Below are 18,339 nucleotides of genomic sequence, written 5' to 3'. Positions count from 1 at the left end.
CACCCAAGCCCATCTTGTGTGTTCTGCAGGGCTTCCGGCACTGCTCCCTCCGTCCCTAGTGTGAGACTAACAATGCACATTTAGTAATGCGTGCTTAGGTGTGAGGGGAACACAAATACCTAGGTTCAAGTCCCCGGTCTGACACATGCCTGGCACCCACTGGTCCCTGGGCCCTCTGACCACCTTTGTCTGAGGTTGGCCACCAGCACCTTGCCTATTTTCTCTGTTAGGTGACATTTTGTCCACTTAAGTTGAGTAGAGTACCCCACCTAAAATGTCAACTTCAGAAAGACAGGGCCCATGATTCTGGCTCAGAACTCGATGGACAGCCTTACCCCCAGGATCTGGTCCCAACAGTGTCTTTCTGGTCCCAGTGGAGCTCTTGGGGTGGCTGCTGTCCCTGCTGGGCTCCAGAGCAAGTGGTGGCTTTGCAGGAGCCTCTCTCTCAAGCCACCGGGACTCAATGATGACCAAGGGCTGTCCTCCAAGATGGATAGGCTTTGTCCTAGTCACCCTCAACCTGCCCAGCTGTCCTCTGGCTCTGTCTCCAGAATGGAACACTTGTCTCCTGGTGACCTTCTGGCCTTCTCTCTTGCCCTATGCGTCCACTCATGCAACACATAAATTTGCAATTAAAGATGCTTCCTGGCAGGGACCAGTGGAGGCACGGCTCTCACGCCTGTGTTTCTTTATGCCACCCAAAGGCACACAGTGCCTGTAGTTAGCAAGAACCCCAGTGAAGGCAGAGCCCGTGTGAACTCTTCCCTTGCTCGCTCTGAGGCACAGCCATTTACTCTGGATGTGTCTCAGGTAAAGACTGTAGACCTGATTTGTTCCCACACAAAGCCAGAAAGCAGTGTGGCCAGGGGGAAGCCATTTGGACACGTAACTGACCAGGAAATCCCCAAGGCCTGTCACTTGAGGGAGAGTCCTACCAACGGGCTGTGCAGGGCTCCACCTCAATCAGAAACATGCAGGAAGGTTTTGTCTGTTTCAACTGCATCCATGCCTACTCCACAAAACCAGCATGCAAGCCAGGAGGCAGCATGGATCATAAAAGTTCTGACCTGAAATACGATGGAAAGGGCTTTTAGTTAAAGGCTCAGTGGCAATGCTAGCGTGGCCCCTTTAAGAGCCACAGGCTATGTTTTCTGGCAAACTGCTGGTCCTTAGTTTTCAGTAAGTGACCTTTCTGTTGGCACTAATTGAGCAGGGTTTGTGGCGTTTGCCAAGCATCTGAGTCCCCGCCAAAGAGGGACTGGGAGGTGAGGGCCCCAGGCTTGCAGCTTCCAGTAAAAGGCAGGCATCTTGGCAGCAGTGGTTTGGAAGCCTTGTCACTGTTGTAAATCATAATCTTATTGCAGCACTTGTTCTTAAAAGTTTCCCAGAGCCATTCCAGCTGCATGGCAGAGCACAGAGGGAGGGATCACCAGTGATTTCTTCACAGGGACGGTTCTACATGCTTTCTCCATTCAGCAACTAACTACGGGCCTTGCAAATCCAGCTGCCTAATGCCGGGCCAGGCTTAACTGTCCTCTTGCAGCAGCTGGCCTCTCACTGCTCTTTAGACGCATGGGTTTATAAAGATGTGAGTTGGTTTCAAAGTCACATGTGTACCAGTAAAAAACCCTTGGGCTTGGGCAACATTCTCAGACTCTCCTTCCAAGGAGGATGTCCACCCACAGGTCAGGCCACCTTTGTTCTGTCTGGGCCATGTCGGAGCTGAGTCTGCCTCTGTGCCAAATTGCAAGTGAACATTTGTGTCACTGTTTCCATTAGAGAAGTGTTTTCCCCATTCAAGAATATAGAAGCCAGCTGTTAACTACACTACAGTTGCAGGCTGGCAGGCCTGATGTCTTTACTTCCATCCGGACAGAGGTGGGCATTCTAGGCGGGCCTCCCCAGAACCCAGGATCTCAGGGCACCCTGTAAGACCACCAGCTTTAACAGTTGTGTGCCATCTCATGAAGTGCACAGCTGTGGGCTGTGGCCTGGAGCTGTTCGGGGACAGAAAACTATAGCGACAAAACTGCAACTTAAAAAAACCCTCCATCCACGAAGCTTGGATACATGGCTGTGCCACCAGCAAGGGAAGGAGACAGAGGATGTATCTTCAAGGCATTTGCCTCATACCAGAATGTAATGCAACTGGTTAGGCCTGATTCTAAAAATCCTTAGTAACGCTTTTTAATATACAAGAATCAAAATTACAGCAGTTTTACAATGTAGGAAAATTTAATACATACTATATAAACAACATTATTTACATCAGAAATCACTAGGACAGTGGCATTTTTCACAAATATAAATTAATTACTGTTTAGTCAACAGGTTTCAAAAGTCCACAAGTTTACAAGAAAAACCACCTGTCCCCAAATGGGTAGGACACAGATGGACTAAAGCAGCCTGGACCCTTGGCATGGCTCTCGTCACCCAACACAGCTGGTCTCAGGTGAGCTAGAAGACCACCTGGGCCCAGACATGGCTCCTGCTGACAAGTGGGTTTTGGTCTATAGGATTTCAGTGTTGCTGTGTGTGAACACTTGACTCTGCAAAGCCTAATGTAGCTGCGGCCACACCAGGTCAGAACACCAGCAGCACAGTGAGAAATGTTTGCGTTCCCTTTGCGGGGCTCAAGGAATGACTACAGAGTCCAAGGAAGGACCATGAGATTGGGCTCCTGCAGGCTGGCCAGTGAGGACAGTGATCAGCAGTGACTTCATCTTCCTTTTCTAGGTCACAGCGCATCACAGTACTTCAGGCCTTGGCAACACTCACTCTTTCCTCAAGTCCTGCCATTTCCTCACAATGAGCTGCCCAAAGCTAGGTTCAAACACAACTCCCAACTCCCCTGGCAGCTTCTCCCACCTGTGCTTATTCCTGTTGTAAGCATATGATGTACAGACTGGCTTAGAGACAAGAGGAATGCCTCCTTCCTCCCAAGCCACTCTTCAAGTCCACTTCAACACCTAAACCAGATGCTTGATGGGAGACACTGTAATCTTACAATCTATGTAACACTGATCTGGCCAATATTGCCTTTTGCTACATTTTATGGCACGTTAGTCCTGAATGTGAACAAAAGGAAGTTCCTTTTTCCTCATGATGAGACCTCTTTGAGAATAACTTGTAACTTCTACCAACAAGTTGAGAGAAAGACAGACCTAGGTAAGTATGGAAAGGCAAGGACTCCCCCTTCCACAGGCACCTCCTGTTCTTGCCGCACCCCCAGCACCAAAGAGCCCAGCAAGCCAAACACACGAGTGTCGGTGTTATCGGCAAGAAGCTCCATCTATGGTTCACTTTTCTCTGTGTGGCCAACGCAGACCTGACTTTCAGCCTTCAAGTGAGGAGTCAGTCAGGGCAGGCCACCAGGCAGGAGACTACAGCCAGGGGACTCAGTGCAGTCAGTGGGCTCTACTGCAAGTCATGCACGCACATGGTCAAAGTGAAGGACCCACGTGCCACGAGAAGTCAAGAAGGTGACGGTCTACTGAGCACTAGCCCAGGGGCTGACTCAGCACAGCCAGGTCCATGGCTCTAAGTAGCAGAAGCAATGGCCCACCACAGCCATGCCATGACCAGATGATGCACTCAAGGACACAACTCAAGCTTGTCATGGGAAAGTCATTAATGGTACTGCCCACGCCATCCCCAAGGGAGTTCAGAGAGTCAAATCCTATGTATATCCAAATCAAGACTTTTCATCAACTCAGAATGAGCCTGGACTCTATTTATAGAGGCACACCATACCATATGTGCAAGTCAGTTTTCCTGTCTCCATCTAGAAAGGCTTTGGATAGCCTTACAATACTGGCAAGCTATACTGAAAGTGAGTAAAACCAAAGGCCTGACCCAGCTATCCATACACTGAGAAAAGCCATTCAATGATGCAAACCCATCAGCGCCCACCCTCCCCCCAACCCGATCCAATCTGACCCTAACAGGCCTCCTGCCATCTCACAGTTCAGCTACCCCAGTCATGGATGCTTGGGATTTGGGGAAAATTTAACTTAGGTTTATACTCTATAGATCTTAAAGAAACAAGGTTTGATTCAACTGAACCCCAACTGGCAATGGAAACGTAACCACCTCAGGTAGCTACTGTCACCTGACTACACCTCGGCTGTCAAGATGTGTGGGTCTGTATAGCCTGCCTCTTCAAGCTGGGTAAAGGAACTAAGATGCAACTACATTCGCTAACCCATTCCAATACTGAAAGCTCCCTGCTGGCTGGCACTATCAATGCCCACATTAGGAATCCCTTCCCCACATCAGCAACTGGGCTCACCAGCAGGCCACCTCCATTTCCATCTCCAGGACTTGTGACTTTCCGTTCTAACGCAGCAATCAGAAACCCACCAGGGATCCCTATTTCCTGCTTACACTACCCCAGCCCCCCATCTCTACCCCTACACCCACACGGCCCATTCCCCAAACAAGTAAGACCCACGCTGGCATCGATGACGCCAAGTCACAGTACTCTAAAATCAGCCAGAGAGATCCAGCTTCCCCTGACAAAGAAGGAAGATCAAACCTTTGAAATGTACAAAGATAGCACGGGAAAAATTAGTGTTGGCAGGGAGGAGGCCGGGGCAGAAGTTGTTTCCTGTGTCTTCATGCCCACCCCACTTCACATAATGAGACCAAGTGAATCGTTTCTCCCAAGAACACATCTGAGGGGTACACCCACTCCCTACCCTGTGACCTCCCAGTTCCCATCAGCAGCATCCCTCATGTCATAGTGAACCAATCACACGCTGTCCAGCAGTTCCTTGCCCTGGTCACTCATGCTGAATATAACATTCATTAACTCTCAAGATCCCCGATTCCTTCACAGGGGAAGCAGCCCAATGAAGCTGGTACATGAAGTCACCTCTTCCTCCTAGCACCCACGGAGGTGGGAGGCCACAATCGGCTAGGATGGGATGGGGTGCCAAAGTGCAGGAGTGGAGACCAAATCAAAGCAGCAGACGAAGGCCTCCAACCCCTTCAAGTGCTCCTTCAGCCGCCAGTTAGTGGATTCAGCAGCAGCGTATCCAAAACCTCTGCTCACCAGCCTCACCACTGGCCACTGCTGGACCAGACCAAAACGTCCAAGTGCTTGGTGACTCCTGCAATCTCCCCTTTTGGAGTTGTCCTTTATGTTTTCCGAACATTCCAGTTATAATCTGGGTTGTTTTTCTGTTCTAGTGATCTCTCCAAAGGAGATCTGTGATCCAAGGGTGACTTGGAATCATGGGGAGATTTCTGGGAAGGGGGTGAGCGAGGGTCTGAGACTGCAGTGTGCAATGAGGGCAGGGGCTGTTTATATTCCCCCAACTTGTCTGTGTGGAAAGAGCGGTAATGGTCTGAGGGTCCCTGACCGTGGTAACCCATCGGGGGTCGGTGGTCAGACATTCGTCGGAAATCCTGCTGGTGGTAATTCTGGGGCCTAAAATCATCTGATCTCCTCCGCTTAGAGTCATGATGGTGCCTGAAAGAGAGATGCAAAGATCAGCTGAAAGACCAAACTTAACACCTCTTCATCTTCTGCTGGCATTTCCTTATACACACACGGACCAGAGACACCATCACCAGGAAACCAGCACACACACGACCAGAGACAAATGTTTATATTACCAGGAAACCAACACACACACACACACACACACACACACACACACACACACACACACAGGAAACACGGACACAGACCAGAGACAAATGTTTATATTACCAGGAAACCAACACACACACACACACACACATACACACACACACACACACACACACACACACACACACACACACACACACAGAGAGAGAAATGGTGAGTTGTTTCATACATATCAGCAAAGGCACCCTATGACGTGACACACACTCTTCAGAGCTGCAGTAACATGTGGACACATGTGGATAACCACTGACAGCTTTCATGTAGGTAAGGCTGCCTTATGTGTGGTAGCTAGAGAGTCCCTGGTGAGGTAAGTCAATGTATAAAATAATTTTAGACAACCTTAATGCTGAATATCTAGGTAGATTCTGGGTTTTGCTGCTATTAATAATTTACAAGTAGTTTCTGTGTATTTTTCTCCCGAGTATGGTGAAAAAATATGAAAATGCTATAGATGTGTTTTTCCTGAAGGGAGAGTGAGTTTACAAAGCTGTCAGTGATTATCCACTCTCAATACTGCTATAAATCCAGAGCAATGTCAATTAAATCCCTCAGTGGAAAACCACCACAACAGAAAGGGCCATGTCAAAAACATGTCGGGATGGAAGACAGAGGAACTGGATTACTTGGTAAAAATCTATGAGAAAGCCGTCAAAGAAAATATGAACAGAACATGGAGAGTTTGAGGTTCCATTAAAAGACCTAATCTCCAAATAATGGCATGAAGAGGAATACTATAGAGAAGGAATAGAGAATATCTTCAGTAAAAGCAAAGAAGAAAGTTCCCCCAAACTTAGAGAAAAATATGCCCATTCAGGTACAAGAGACCCAAAGAATATAAAATAAATAAGACCAGAAAAAGAAAAGAAAAAAAAAACCAGTAATGACATAATTATAGTGAAAACATTAAAAATATAGAATAAAGGATATTTAAAATTGCAAGAAAGAAAATCCAAGTTGCCTGTAAAGGCAGGTCTATGAGAGAATCCCTGATTGTAATAGAGTAATACTGACAGAAACGTAAAAGCAGAAGGGCCTGGAGAGATGCCCTGAGTCCTGAAAGACTACAACTGTGAACCAGACTATTATACCCAGTAAAACAATCTATTAAAATTGAAAGAGTGGTGTCGGGAGGCAGAGGCAGGCGGATCTCTGTGAGATCCAGGCCAGCCTGGTCTACAGAGCTAGTTCCAGGACAGGTTCCAAAACAATACAGAAAACCCTGTCTCAAAAAAAAAAAAAACCAAAAAAACAAAAAAACAAAACAAAACAAAAAAAAACATTGAAGGAGCGGGGCTGGAGAGGGCTCAGTGGTTAAGAGCATTTGGCTGCTCTTCTAGAGGACCCAAATCCAGGTCTTATCAAGAGGCTCCCAAACATCTGTAATCCCACTTCTAGGGGATCCAATGCCTCTGGCCTCCTAGGGCACCTGCACTCATATATATATCCACATACAGACACATATAAACCTATACATAAATAAAAGTAAATGTAAATCTTTAAAGCCAGGCAATGGTGGTGCACACCTTTAATCCCAGCACTCAAGAGGCAGAAGCAAATGGATCTCTGTGAATTCAAGGCCAGCCTGGTCTACAGAGCAAATTTCAGGACAGTGAAGGCTACACAGAGAAACCCTATTGGGGGAGGGGGGCAAGAAAATAATAAAATTAAGAATAAATTGAAGAAATAAAAACTTTCCATGGTAAAAACAGACCAAAGAAGTGGTTCTCAGCCTTCCTAATACTGCAAATCTTTAATACAGTTCATCATGTTGTGGTGATCCCAACCATAAAATTCTTTTCATTGCTACTTCATAACTGTTAAGAATCATAATGTAAATATCTGTGTTTCCTGATGGTCCTAGGAGTCCCCTGTGACTAGATTACTGGTCCCCTCAAAGGAGTTGTGACCCACAGGTCGAGAACCCCTGACTGAAGGAATTTGTGACCACTAAGCCAGCTTTACAGAGGATAGTAGAGAGACTATTTCAATCTGAAGCAAAGGATGAATAAACCCAAGAAGTCAAAGAATAAACAGTTGATGTCAAGACAGATAAGGGTGGGGTGTGTTCCCGTGCATGTGTGTGCATGTACATGTGTGGAGTATTATTGTCAATGGTATTTTATAGGGCATCTAATCAATTACTAAGCATGGAAAGTGCCACAAGAATAGGATACATAATGAGATACACTAATCAACTGAAACTGACTCAAATGAAATAGTTAGCAGTAAGATCTGAAACAATTCTGAGTCTAGCCAGTACACTGTGACTTTAAGTAGGATAATAGTAAGTACAATTTGAATTTGCAAAGGAGAGGATTAGAAGGGCAAAAGGACAGACCAGGGGTAAGGAGAACAAAAACACTGTTCAGAAATGTCATGATGGTATCGACCACATCATATGCTAATTTAAAAATAGAAACACAATAAGGTTTCTGGGAGAGTAGTGTCATTCTCTCTAGTGATGCAGCCACTCATAAGTTGCCTATGCTATAAATAACACCCAAACCCACTCATGCAGCAACTACAAGAGCGCTCACTGGATCACAACAGAAGACATCAGGGTAGGGGGGAGGCCTGACGGAAGATGATAGCAGCAGGGTGCAGAGAGGGATGAGAGAGAGTAATGGGGTGAAATGACCAAAATTACTTATTATATGCATGTATAAAACTCTCCAAGAACAAAGTAATTCTTTAAAAGGGGGGTTGGCTAGGAAGATGGCTCTGGTGTTGAGAGCACTTGCTGCCCCTGTAGAGAACCTGGATTCAGCTTCCAGCACTCACATGGCAGTTCACAATCTTTTATACCTCAGGTCCAGAGATCAACACACTCTTTGAACTCCTAAGGTACCAGGCCCATATACGGTATACATAGGCACATGCGGGCAAAACAATCATACACATAAAGTAAGAAATACAGCTACAAAACACTCTCCCTTCCAGCATCCCGAAGCTATCCTGATAGCAGGGATATGGGATTTATAACTGATACATGCAAGATGCTCAGTATGCAGTAGACAGACAAACCTGTATAAGCATCACCATCCTTCCTCCCACAAGCAGGTCCAATCAGGTCAGTACACACCTGTCATAATAGTCCCTGTGTCCCCGGTGGTCTCGGTCGCTGCTGTACTGCTCATACTGTCTCTTTCTGGACATGTTATTAGGCCGGTAGCTTCCAGAACGGTGTGCATCCATATGTCTCCGGTCACCATAATGGTGATCCTTGTACCAGTGCTGCTCATACTGATGGTGCCGGTCACCGCCCCAGGGAGCATTGTTACCACCACCATAGTTGAACTTTCTTTCCCTCTGCCAATCTCCTCGATCTGCAAGAAGAGAATTGCTTAAACTAGAGCACATGGCAGAATTTACTTAAGACTGACACGTTACAGGAGATAATCATTGCCCCCTCAGCTTTATCGCTAACACGAGTAACGAATGAGTTCTAATGTTTTTTCTGCTGCCACCAACTTCTAAGGCAAAAGAAAATCTATCACCTCTGTCCCTTCTGAGATCTTCCAAACTACGGCTTCCATGTTTCATTCTTGCTTGCCCCAATGTGCAGCAGACCCACGAAATGAGATGCACTTAAAAACCACAAAGGGAACTTGGAAAGCGATACTGCTGTTCACAGGAATGCCCTCACCTACACAGCTGGAGGTGCTTCAACCTCGATACAAGTTGTGTCCACCTTCTGAAAAACCTCTTTAACTAAAGACCTTTCTTCCTTAGACCACAAAGAGTACTTGAAGGGCTGAGCCCAGGACTGGTAAGCCAGGACACCACCTCCTCATCTGGGAACACCAGCTAAAGCTTCAACAAGTTTTAAGGCAACATGCCACCTACTAGGGAAAAAATAACCAAAGAACATGAGACCAAAAGTCAAAAGGGAGAAAAAAAAAAAGCATATAATGGAAAATAGCACAAAAGAAATGGTTTTGACCCTGCGGAAGTTATTGAGCAATGAGCTTTAAATAATTGTTAACCGGGACTGGAGAGATGGTTCAATGGTTAAGAGCACTGGCTGCTCTTACAGAGGACCCAGTTCAACTTCCAACACCCACAGGGATGATCACAACCATTTATAACTCCAGTTCTAGGGGTTTTGAGGACTTCCTCTAACCTCTGTGGACATCAGGCATGTGCATGGTGCACAGACATACCTGCAAACATAATTTAATACTTTTTTAGTTAGGTCTTAAATAGCTTTGGCTAGCCTAGAACTAAGCAGAAACCAGGCTGGCCTTGAACTCACAGAGGTCTGCCTGCCTCTGCCTCACAAGTGCTGGGATTAAAGGTGTGCACTGCAACATTGAAGTAAGAGAGAATGATGTAACAGAAATGAAAATAAATTTCCTTTTTTTAAAAAATCTTGAAGTTTTTACAAAAGTCTAAAGCAGACACAGTCTGTTGAACTGAACCCCAGTGGTCTGGAAAAGCAACCAGTACTCTTAAGCCCTGAACCATCTCTCCAGTCCTAGACATAATTTTAGTATATAAAATTTACAGGAGATGAAGGGGTACTTTTTCAGATAATACTTTGTTATGTAGTCTCAAACATGAAATCCACTGTGTGTGTACAAATGGAATTCTAGAATTAAAGTTTAGAAAGAAATGTACTTCATCTTGATTACTGTAGGAAAATTGAATCTGTAAAATAAATCTTTTTTTTTTTTTTTTTGGTTTTTACGAGACAGGTTTTCTCTGTATTGTTTTGGAGGCTATCGGTCCAGCCCGGCCTCGAACTCACAGAGATCCGCCTGCCTCTGCCTCCCGAGTGCTGGGATTAAAGGCGTGTGCCACCACCGCCCGGCTGTAAAATAAATCTTATACTATGCTTCTATACTTTGTATATACCTCAACTCTTGTTCTATATTTTTCCTTTTATTCTTCTGTCTCTAAAAACAATTTTTGCTTGTTTTAACTAGTGTAGCAATAAACAATGAATAATCATTAAATTCAAAAGTCTCCCCTCTATTCCCACTAATCTAAGAAAATAGTTACTAATGTCCAGACTTATATGAAATCATACAAGTACTTAAGTATGTTCCTCAGGAAGTCAAGACAGTTACAATATAACCAGCAATCCCATCCCCAAGCAACTAGCTCAAACAATTACAAATAGGTATTCCAGGATATTATGCTGCAGGAACTCATTCAGCCAATACCCTTTGGGGTACCACCCATTAAGGTGTGGTCTCAAATGCTACATGTGAATGAGTAAGGAGGGCAGAAGCATGTTCTCTCTCAGGTGGTGATAGTAGATCGCAGCCTCTATCGCCTCTGGGAAGAAGACCCGGCATTTCTCTACCTTGTCATTAGCAAGAGACTCCCCAATAAATACCTGAGTTCCCTTTATTCTGGGTTTTTATGGACTCTATTACAAACATCCATTACATTTTGGCACTCCAGAGACACTCCATTTGGAGTTTGTTTCCTTCTTGGCAAGTCTGGCCTATTGGGCAAAGACTCAACTGCTGATAGTAGGCATGTTGTCCAAAATGGACAAGCAGGATACAAGCTAAAGTGACCGCTAAACCTTGCAAAGACAGGGTAGGACAGTCTTTTGAATCTTCCTGCTTCTGAAAATGGTCTGTCAGATATTCTAGGCCTTACCCAAAGTTGGTTGCCCCAACACTGCTGTCAGACCTTGGATGACTGTCCAGGTAGCCAGCTGTTTCTGTCATTTTTGGCACCTTTTGGAAGTCGCCCACTTGCACTTCCTGCTTACTCAGCTAATATTACTTTCCTTCTCCGGTCTTTGATGGGGTTGAAGACCAGACAGTCTCAGCTATTGTCCTCTCATGTCTTAGCTAAGACATTTTAGGTACAAGACTCAGACTCCTCGGGATAGGACAGCTGTTGGAATAATCTCTATTATTTGCCAATTACCTACAGCCTGAACATTTAGTGTATGTTTCTTGCTTAATGGTGTACTTGGTGGTGGTAGCTCTAATTTTGTGTAGCTTTTTTAACTTTTCTTTCTCCTGAATACTTGACATTCGTTCTCATTGAATATAGTTTTGTTTTAGGTTTAGAACCCTCTTATTTAGACAGATGTAAATGTTTGTATTAGTACTCTTGTTAGGAGAGACTAATGTCCATCAAAAAATGACAAAGCATGGTATAACCACTGAGTAGAATGTTCCCCTCCATAAAAGGGATCAAGTATTGATTTACACTAGAATTAAGATGAACTTTGAAATCATTTCGCTAAGTCAGTCACATACTGTATATTCCACTGACATGAAGTATTCAGAATAAGTTAACTTACAGGGGTAAAATACAGATAGCTAGAAAGATAGAGAGGATGGGGAATAGGTATAGAAGTTCCATCTGAGGTAATAGAGAAATTGAGGAAGGAGGCAGAACTTTAAATTTACAAATACCCCCCCCTGAAATGATGTGGGAAGTGAATGGGGGTCTGGGGGGCTGGTGGAGGGATAAGGGAGGAGGGGTGGGAGAGGGAGCTGGGACTGACATGTGAAACATTCACGTTTCTAATTTAAATAAAAACATATATTGAGAAAAAAATTTGCAAATACCGCTGGATGGTTCACCTACAACTGCTTACCTTTATGTTGTAGGAATCTCACCTCAGTAAATTTATAAATATAAGCATCGATTTTATTTGTTTGTTTTTCGAGACAGGGTTTCTCTGTATAGCTTTAGAGCCTGTCCTGGAACTAGTTCTTATAGAGCAGGCTGACCCTGAACTAATAAGAGACCTGCCTGCCTCTGCCTCCCAAGTGCTGGGACTAAAGACATGAGCCACCACTGCCTGGCAAACATGTATTTTTAATACGGTATGATTATTGTAAAAATGCAACGTGATTATTGTTTGGTTCTTATTATTATTTCCCTTGTGGACTTTCATTTTTTCAATTTTATTTATTTTTCTTTTACATCTATGAGTTTTTGCATTATGGATGTCTGTGGACCACATGCATACAGGGCCTATAGAGGCCAAAAGAGGGAATTAGATTCTCTAGGACTGGAGTTGCAGATGGCTGTGAGTCACCATGTGGGTGCTGGGAATTGAACCAGGTCCTCTGGAAGAGCAGCCAGTGTTCCTGCCTCAGCTTTCCAAGTGCTGGTATTACCAGCAAATGCATAATGGCTGATCTAGCAAATTCTTTATACTGGTGAATAGTATTGGGTACAGATGTCCTAATACTTACTTTATCATTCTGCTAATTAGTGGACACTCGGGGAATGCTTCTATCTTTTTGCCAGTGTGATATTTAAACAGCCCTCACATGGTTATGTGTCCTCATTCCACAGAACAGACATCCAGACAAGAGAGAACTATGGTCAAAGGGACTATAACTTATTCATCTCAAATCATTTTCTAAAAAAGACTAGATCGACTCTTATCCCTACTAACTAGTGTGCATTTATCCCTTTAATTACTGCTGATAGGAACAAGTGAAAACTTTTGGTAACTCTCTGCCTTAACACTTCCTGAATGGCAGGGGTGGTCATTTTAACGTATGGGTAATTTTGTTTTTCTATATGAATCCCTCAATCTTTAATCTATATCTTAAAAAAAAAACAACACATAGCTGAATTGAAGTTTGAGGAAATCTGTTTTTTTTTGGGGGGGGGTTCAAGACAGGGTTTCTCTGTGTAGCCCTGACTGTCCTGGAACTTGTTGTATAGACCAGGCTGGCCTTGAACTCACCAGCTGGCTTGAGGAAATTGTACACACACACACTGCAGGCTGACCTTGAACTCTGGACTCTCCTGCTTTAGCCTCTCTAGTTCTAGGGCTACAGACACCACCATACTCACCTTGAGTTTTATTTCTACGTTTTTCTTTCTTCCTTTTTTTGTTTTTGTTTGAGAGGGGGGCCTCCCTCGTATATATTTCTGGCTGTCCTAGAACACGTTTTTATAAACCAAGCTGGCCTTGAACTCACAGAGATGCACCTGACTTTGTCTCCCAAGTACTGGGATTAAAGGGGTATACCACCTTGCCTGGTCATTTCTCCTTTTTTCTAAACAAATCTCCAAAATTTAACACAATCTACTTTCCTTTTTCTTTATTAAGGTTTGCTTCAAAAATTTAAATTTCAAGTTTTAAATTAACAAATAAAAATTATATATACTTATTTTGTGATTGTCTTAAAATGTTAACTATACAATGGCTAACTGAATTAACGTGTTTTTTGTGTTTGTTTAAAGAACATTTAAAACCTCCCAATGATTTTCCTATATTAATTATATTATGCTAATTAATCTTGCTATTAACTACAGTCACCATTTTGTAGTTTATCCTAACTGCATCCCTTAACCGGAATTTCCTCTTCTTACTCCCAGCTCCCCAACCCCAGGTTAACCATTGATCCTCTCTGATCAGTTCAACTTTGTGAGCTTCTGCAGTATTTGTCTTTCTGCACCAGCTCACAACTCTTAACATAATATCCTCTGGGCTTGTCCATACTGTCACAAGTGACAGGTTCATCTCTAATGAGTAATTAATGTCAAGTTTTCTTTCTCCCTGTTGATGGACACTTAGGTTGATTCCATGTGCTGGCTCTTGTAAGTATTTGGCATTAATAAACCTTCAGTTCCAATGCCTCTTTTCAACATGAGATGCATACACTCAATTTGTGGGTCATATGAGAGTTCTATATTTAATGCTTTTAGGAATCCTTACTTGTGTTTTATATAATGGCTGTATTAATCTAAGAACACTGGTAAAGGCTGATCTTTGCTCCACATCCTTGTCAACACTGTGTTGCTTTGATAAGTACTACTATCAGGTGTAAAGTGATGTCAACTGTGGCCTATAATTCTGAGTGCTTTTCTATGTACCTATTGGCTATCTGTACACCTTCATTAAACTTGGAACTAACTGGTCTCTGAAATAAAGGGTTTATGGAGGTACAGATGTCTATCTACAGGACACAGGTTAAAATCCCTGAGCCACCAGCAGCACGACTCTATAGCAACTGAGAAATTGTCCACTGGACCTAAGCATAGGGTCTATTATAGTGAAAATGTTAAATCATAATTTTTTTAAAAACAAACATACATTGTTTACTGAAAAAGATTCAGGGTGATGCAGATGGCAAAATCTTGGATACATTAGTCCATAAAGGAAGTTTCTGCTACAACCTATCCAGTTGGTTCCAAAAGCAAAATGCAGTGTGGCCCTATGAGTAATCTTCAACACTCAGCAAAGAATGGGTGCACTCCTCTCTGTTGACTTATTTTAAGGTATGATGGTGGGCCAGTGGTGCCACGGCTACAAGTTTGACTATGAATCACAAGATTCTAGCTTGAAGCTGAGTTAAAATCATTTCCTTTATCTCTGCCCCTCCCTGTCTGGAGATAAAATCATCTTCTTCTATCAAAACCTTCCCTGTCTGGCCTATAACTTTATTTGGGGCATCTCAGAATTCATCACTATCTTTTGAGAAATGTCTATTTAGATCCTTCTATTTCTTTATCAGTTCCTTCTATTTTACATGGTAACCCTCTATCAGATGTACAGTTTCTGAATATTCTCACATTAACACAGGCTGCTTCTTCACTGTTGACTGACCAGTGCTTGCTTTTTCTATTTGGTTATCTTTTGTCACCAACTCAATATTAGTAGTTTTAAATGCCCACTTTACACACTTAGGCAAGTCTGTAGGACATTTTCTTAATTAGTGACCATTCTTACACACAGAACATTAGTTTTTCTCTAAGTCTGCCCATTACCTTTTACGGTTCCTGTAGTCCCCTTAACTTAGAGCTGGCACTTAATCTTCTAGATCTTTATTTCATGTTTTATAAAAAAAAAAAAAACAAGTAAGTACAGGGTGGGAGAGAGATGGCTCAGCAGTTAAGAGCACTCAGAGGTCCTGAGTTCAATTTCCAACTATATAGTGGGTCACAACCATCTATAATGAGATCTGGTGCCCTCTTCTGGCCTACAGGCATACATGTAGGCAAAATACTGTATATATAATAAATAAATCTAAAACAAAAACCAAGTACAAACAACAAGGTCTTGGGGAAAGTACAAAGGTCCTTGGAAAATTAAATGACTACAAAGTTTTGACACCTCTTCGACAGCTATCTAGTGGCCTACCTGCATTACCAAAGTGTCTCTTGTTGGGGTGACTGTAGTTATCTCTTGGATGTCCATGCATCTGTGGACCATGGGAAGCAGGCAAATGAGGCTTCTGAGGATGAAGGTTGTGTGAGGTATGGGACTGAGACATCAGAGAATCCCGGCTTGAGCCCGAGGCCTCTGGTCGAAATGGTTTCTTACCACCAAGCGTATCATCTTTCTTCTTTTGTTCCTGGCAGAGTAAAAGGAAATTGAAGAGCTCAGGACCCTAGGCTTAATTCCTGAGAGCAGAATAAAGATCACCTCCCTAAACAGTTCCATCTTGTTCCTCTATACTTTTGAGCTGCCACCTAATAACTTCTTACCAAAACTACTTGTGAACTCTACTGAGCTCCATGGCTCCAACAGCCTAACAGGGGGTCAGCTGTCTGTGGACTATGACCTACTAGGTTACTGCAGAAAACCAGCCTCCACTAATAAGCACCCCACTATCCTGTGAGAATATGTTCTTGATAGTCAGGTGTACATAGCCTATCCCTGGGTAAGTAGTCAAGCAGTTGGCACTCTGAGGACTCTTGTGGCTACACAAAACCATGACTGCTAAATTTCCAAAGCTAACTAGAGTAAAGAACTACCACCCGTCAAATGGGAAGTTACATACCAAAGTCCTCAAGCTAGACACCTGATCCTGCAGCTATATCATTCCTTCATCCAAGTAAAAGTCTCAAAATAACACTTTTACAAATGTAAAGTGATTTAAAACCTAACCATGAGGGAAATGACTACTAAATAATTTGGCCCATACCTAAGCCTTTTGTGTATAAAGAATAGAAAAGAGGTATTTGGTTCTGTCCTTTCTTCACTTAGCACTGTGAAAATGTCTTCCCCTGCATGATGTTTAATACTACTGTATTTCATTTAATGTTTCACTATTTGACTAGTACTCTTTTGTTTGTTCTTGTTTTTTTGTTTTTCAAGACAATGTTTCTCTGTAGCTTTGGAACCTGTCCTAGAACTCACTCTGTAGACCAGGCTGGCCTCAGACTCACAGAGATCCACCTGTCTTCTGCCTCCCTATTGCTGGAACTAAAGCTTTGTGCCACCAACACCCGGCTAGACTACTAATCTTTAAGAATACATGACCATAATCTTCCCATTACTTTAGAGCATGCTTTAACCGTTGATTATTCCCTTAAACTAAATGTGTAATCTAAAAAGTGGTGACAGAGAAAGACTCCATGCTACAGAGCCTGAGTGGAGGGGCTTTTTACTGGGGAAAAGTGAATGGGAAAAGGGGGGGAGGCCAGCCTCTGGGGGCAGGAGCAGCAGAAGAGGAGAGAGAGGCAGAGAGGGAGGGGGAAAGAGGGAGAGAAGGAGGGAGAGGCAGAGAGGGAGGGGGAAAGAGGGAGAGAAGGAGAGAGAGGCAGAGAGGGAGGAGAAGGAGGGAGAGAAGGAGAGAGAGGCAGAGAGGGAGGGGGAAGGAGGGAGAGGCAGAGAAGCACACACACAGAGAGAGAAATACGGGGGGTGGGCAGAGACCTTTTTAAAGCGAACATAGTGAATGCGCACAGGTGGTGCTCTTAGTGGTGCAGCTGAGGGCAGGCCAGTGCAGCTGTCTGAATACTACCACTAAAACTCTCAGACGTAGAAGCATATGTTTTACTTTTCTGACAAATTTTGAAGAACTACTGTGCTGGTTAGTTTTATGTCAGTTTGACACAAGCCAAAGCCATCTGAGAGGAGCATAATAGAGAAAAGCTTTCATAAGACAGGGCTGTAAGCAAGCCTCAATGCCAGGAGGCCCCAACCTATGGTGGGTCCTTGAGCTGATAGTCCTGGGTTCTATGAGAAAGCAGGGTGAGCAAACCAGGAGGAGCAAGTCAATAAGCAGCATCCTCCATAGTCTCTGCATCCCCTCCTGCCTGGTTCCTGCCCTGTTTTGAGTTCCTGTCCCAAGTTCCTTTGATGATGAACGATAATGATGAGGCATAGGCCAAATAAATCCTTTCTTCCCCAACTTTGTTTTGTTCAAGGTGTTTTATCATAGCAGTGGTAACCCTAACCAAGACAACTATCCTATAACACACTCCCCACAGCTGGGTGTTGATACGATTGCCACTCAACTTCATGAGCCTCTGTAAAGTTCTCCACCACTATGTGCCCAACTTTAGATTCTCAACCCATTTCCCTCCTATCTCAGCCTTTCCGGACTATTTCATTCTTCTCTGGAATATTTCCTAATTATTAATCGCCTAATTCATGAATTTGTATAGTGATTAGAGGCCAAAGGGTAAAGGCACTCATCACTAAGCCTGACAAACTGAGTGTGATCCCTGAGACACACATTTTGGAAGGAGAGGAAAGCACAGATTCCTGCAGGTTGTTCATGGACACATGGGCATCATGGGGCAAGTGTTCACTCTTGAACTCCTGAGTTCTTGTCCTCTCTCTTCTCTCTTCTCTCTCTCTCTCTCTCTCTCTCTCTCTCTCTCTCTCTCTCTCTCTCTCTCTCTCTCTCTCTCTCTCTCTCTCTCTCTCTCTCACATATATGTATGTATATATATATATAATGTAAATTGTTATTATGTTTAGAATTTCGCTAATATATAAT

General features: G+C 43.6%; 1 protein-coding gene across 8 annotated transcripts in view; it reads right to left on the bottom strand.

The window, feature by feature from the left end:
• Positions 1 to 2,216: 2,216 nt before the first annotated feature.
• Chd2 (chromodomain helicase DNA binding protein 2) overlaps positions 2,217 to 18,339 on the bottom strand; it is a 132,850-nt gene continuing 116,727 nt past the window's right edge. For all 8 annotated transcript variants that reach the window (XM_040730250.1, XM_040730251.1, XM_040730252.1 and 5 more), the window contains 3 exons: positions 15,747 to 15,960; positions 8,742 to 8,985; positions 2,217 to 5,476 (listed from right to left, as the gene is read on the bottom strand). In XM_040730250.1, the coding sequence (XP_040586184.1) occupies positions 5,143 to 5,476; positions 8,742 to 8,985; positions 15,747 to 15,960 (792 nt within the window). In that variant the 3' untranslated portion in view covers positions 2,217 to 5,142. The remainder of the gene's footprint in view (positions 5,477 to 8,741; positions 8,986 to 15,746; positions 15,961 to 18,339) is intronic.

The sequence above is a fragment of the Mesocricetus auratus genome, unplaced genomic scaffold (genome assembly GCF_017639785.1).
Source record: "Mesocricetus auratus isolate SY011 unplaced genomic scaffold, BCM_Maur_2.0 Super-Scaffold_4256, whole genome shotgun sequence".
NCBI lineage: Eukaryota > Metazoa > Chordata > Mammalia > Rodentia > Cricetidae > Mesocricetus > Mesocricetus auratus.
Note: the sequence above shows the minus strand (reverse complement) of the source record. Positions and strands in the feature narration are given on the sequence as shown.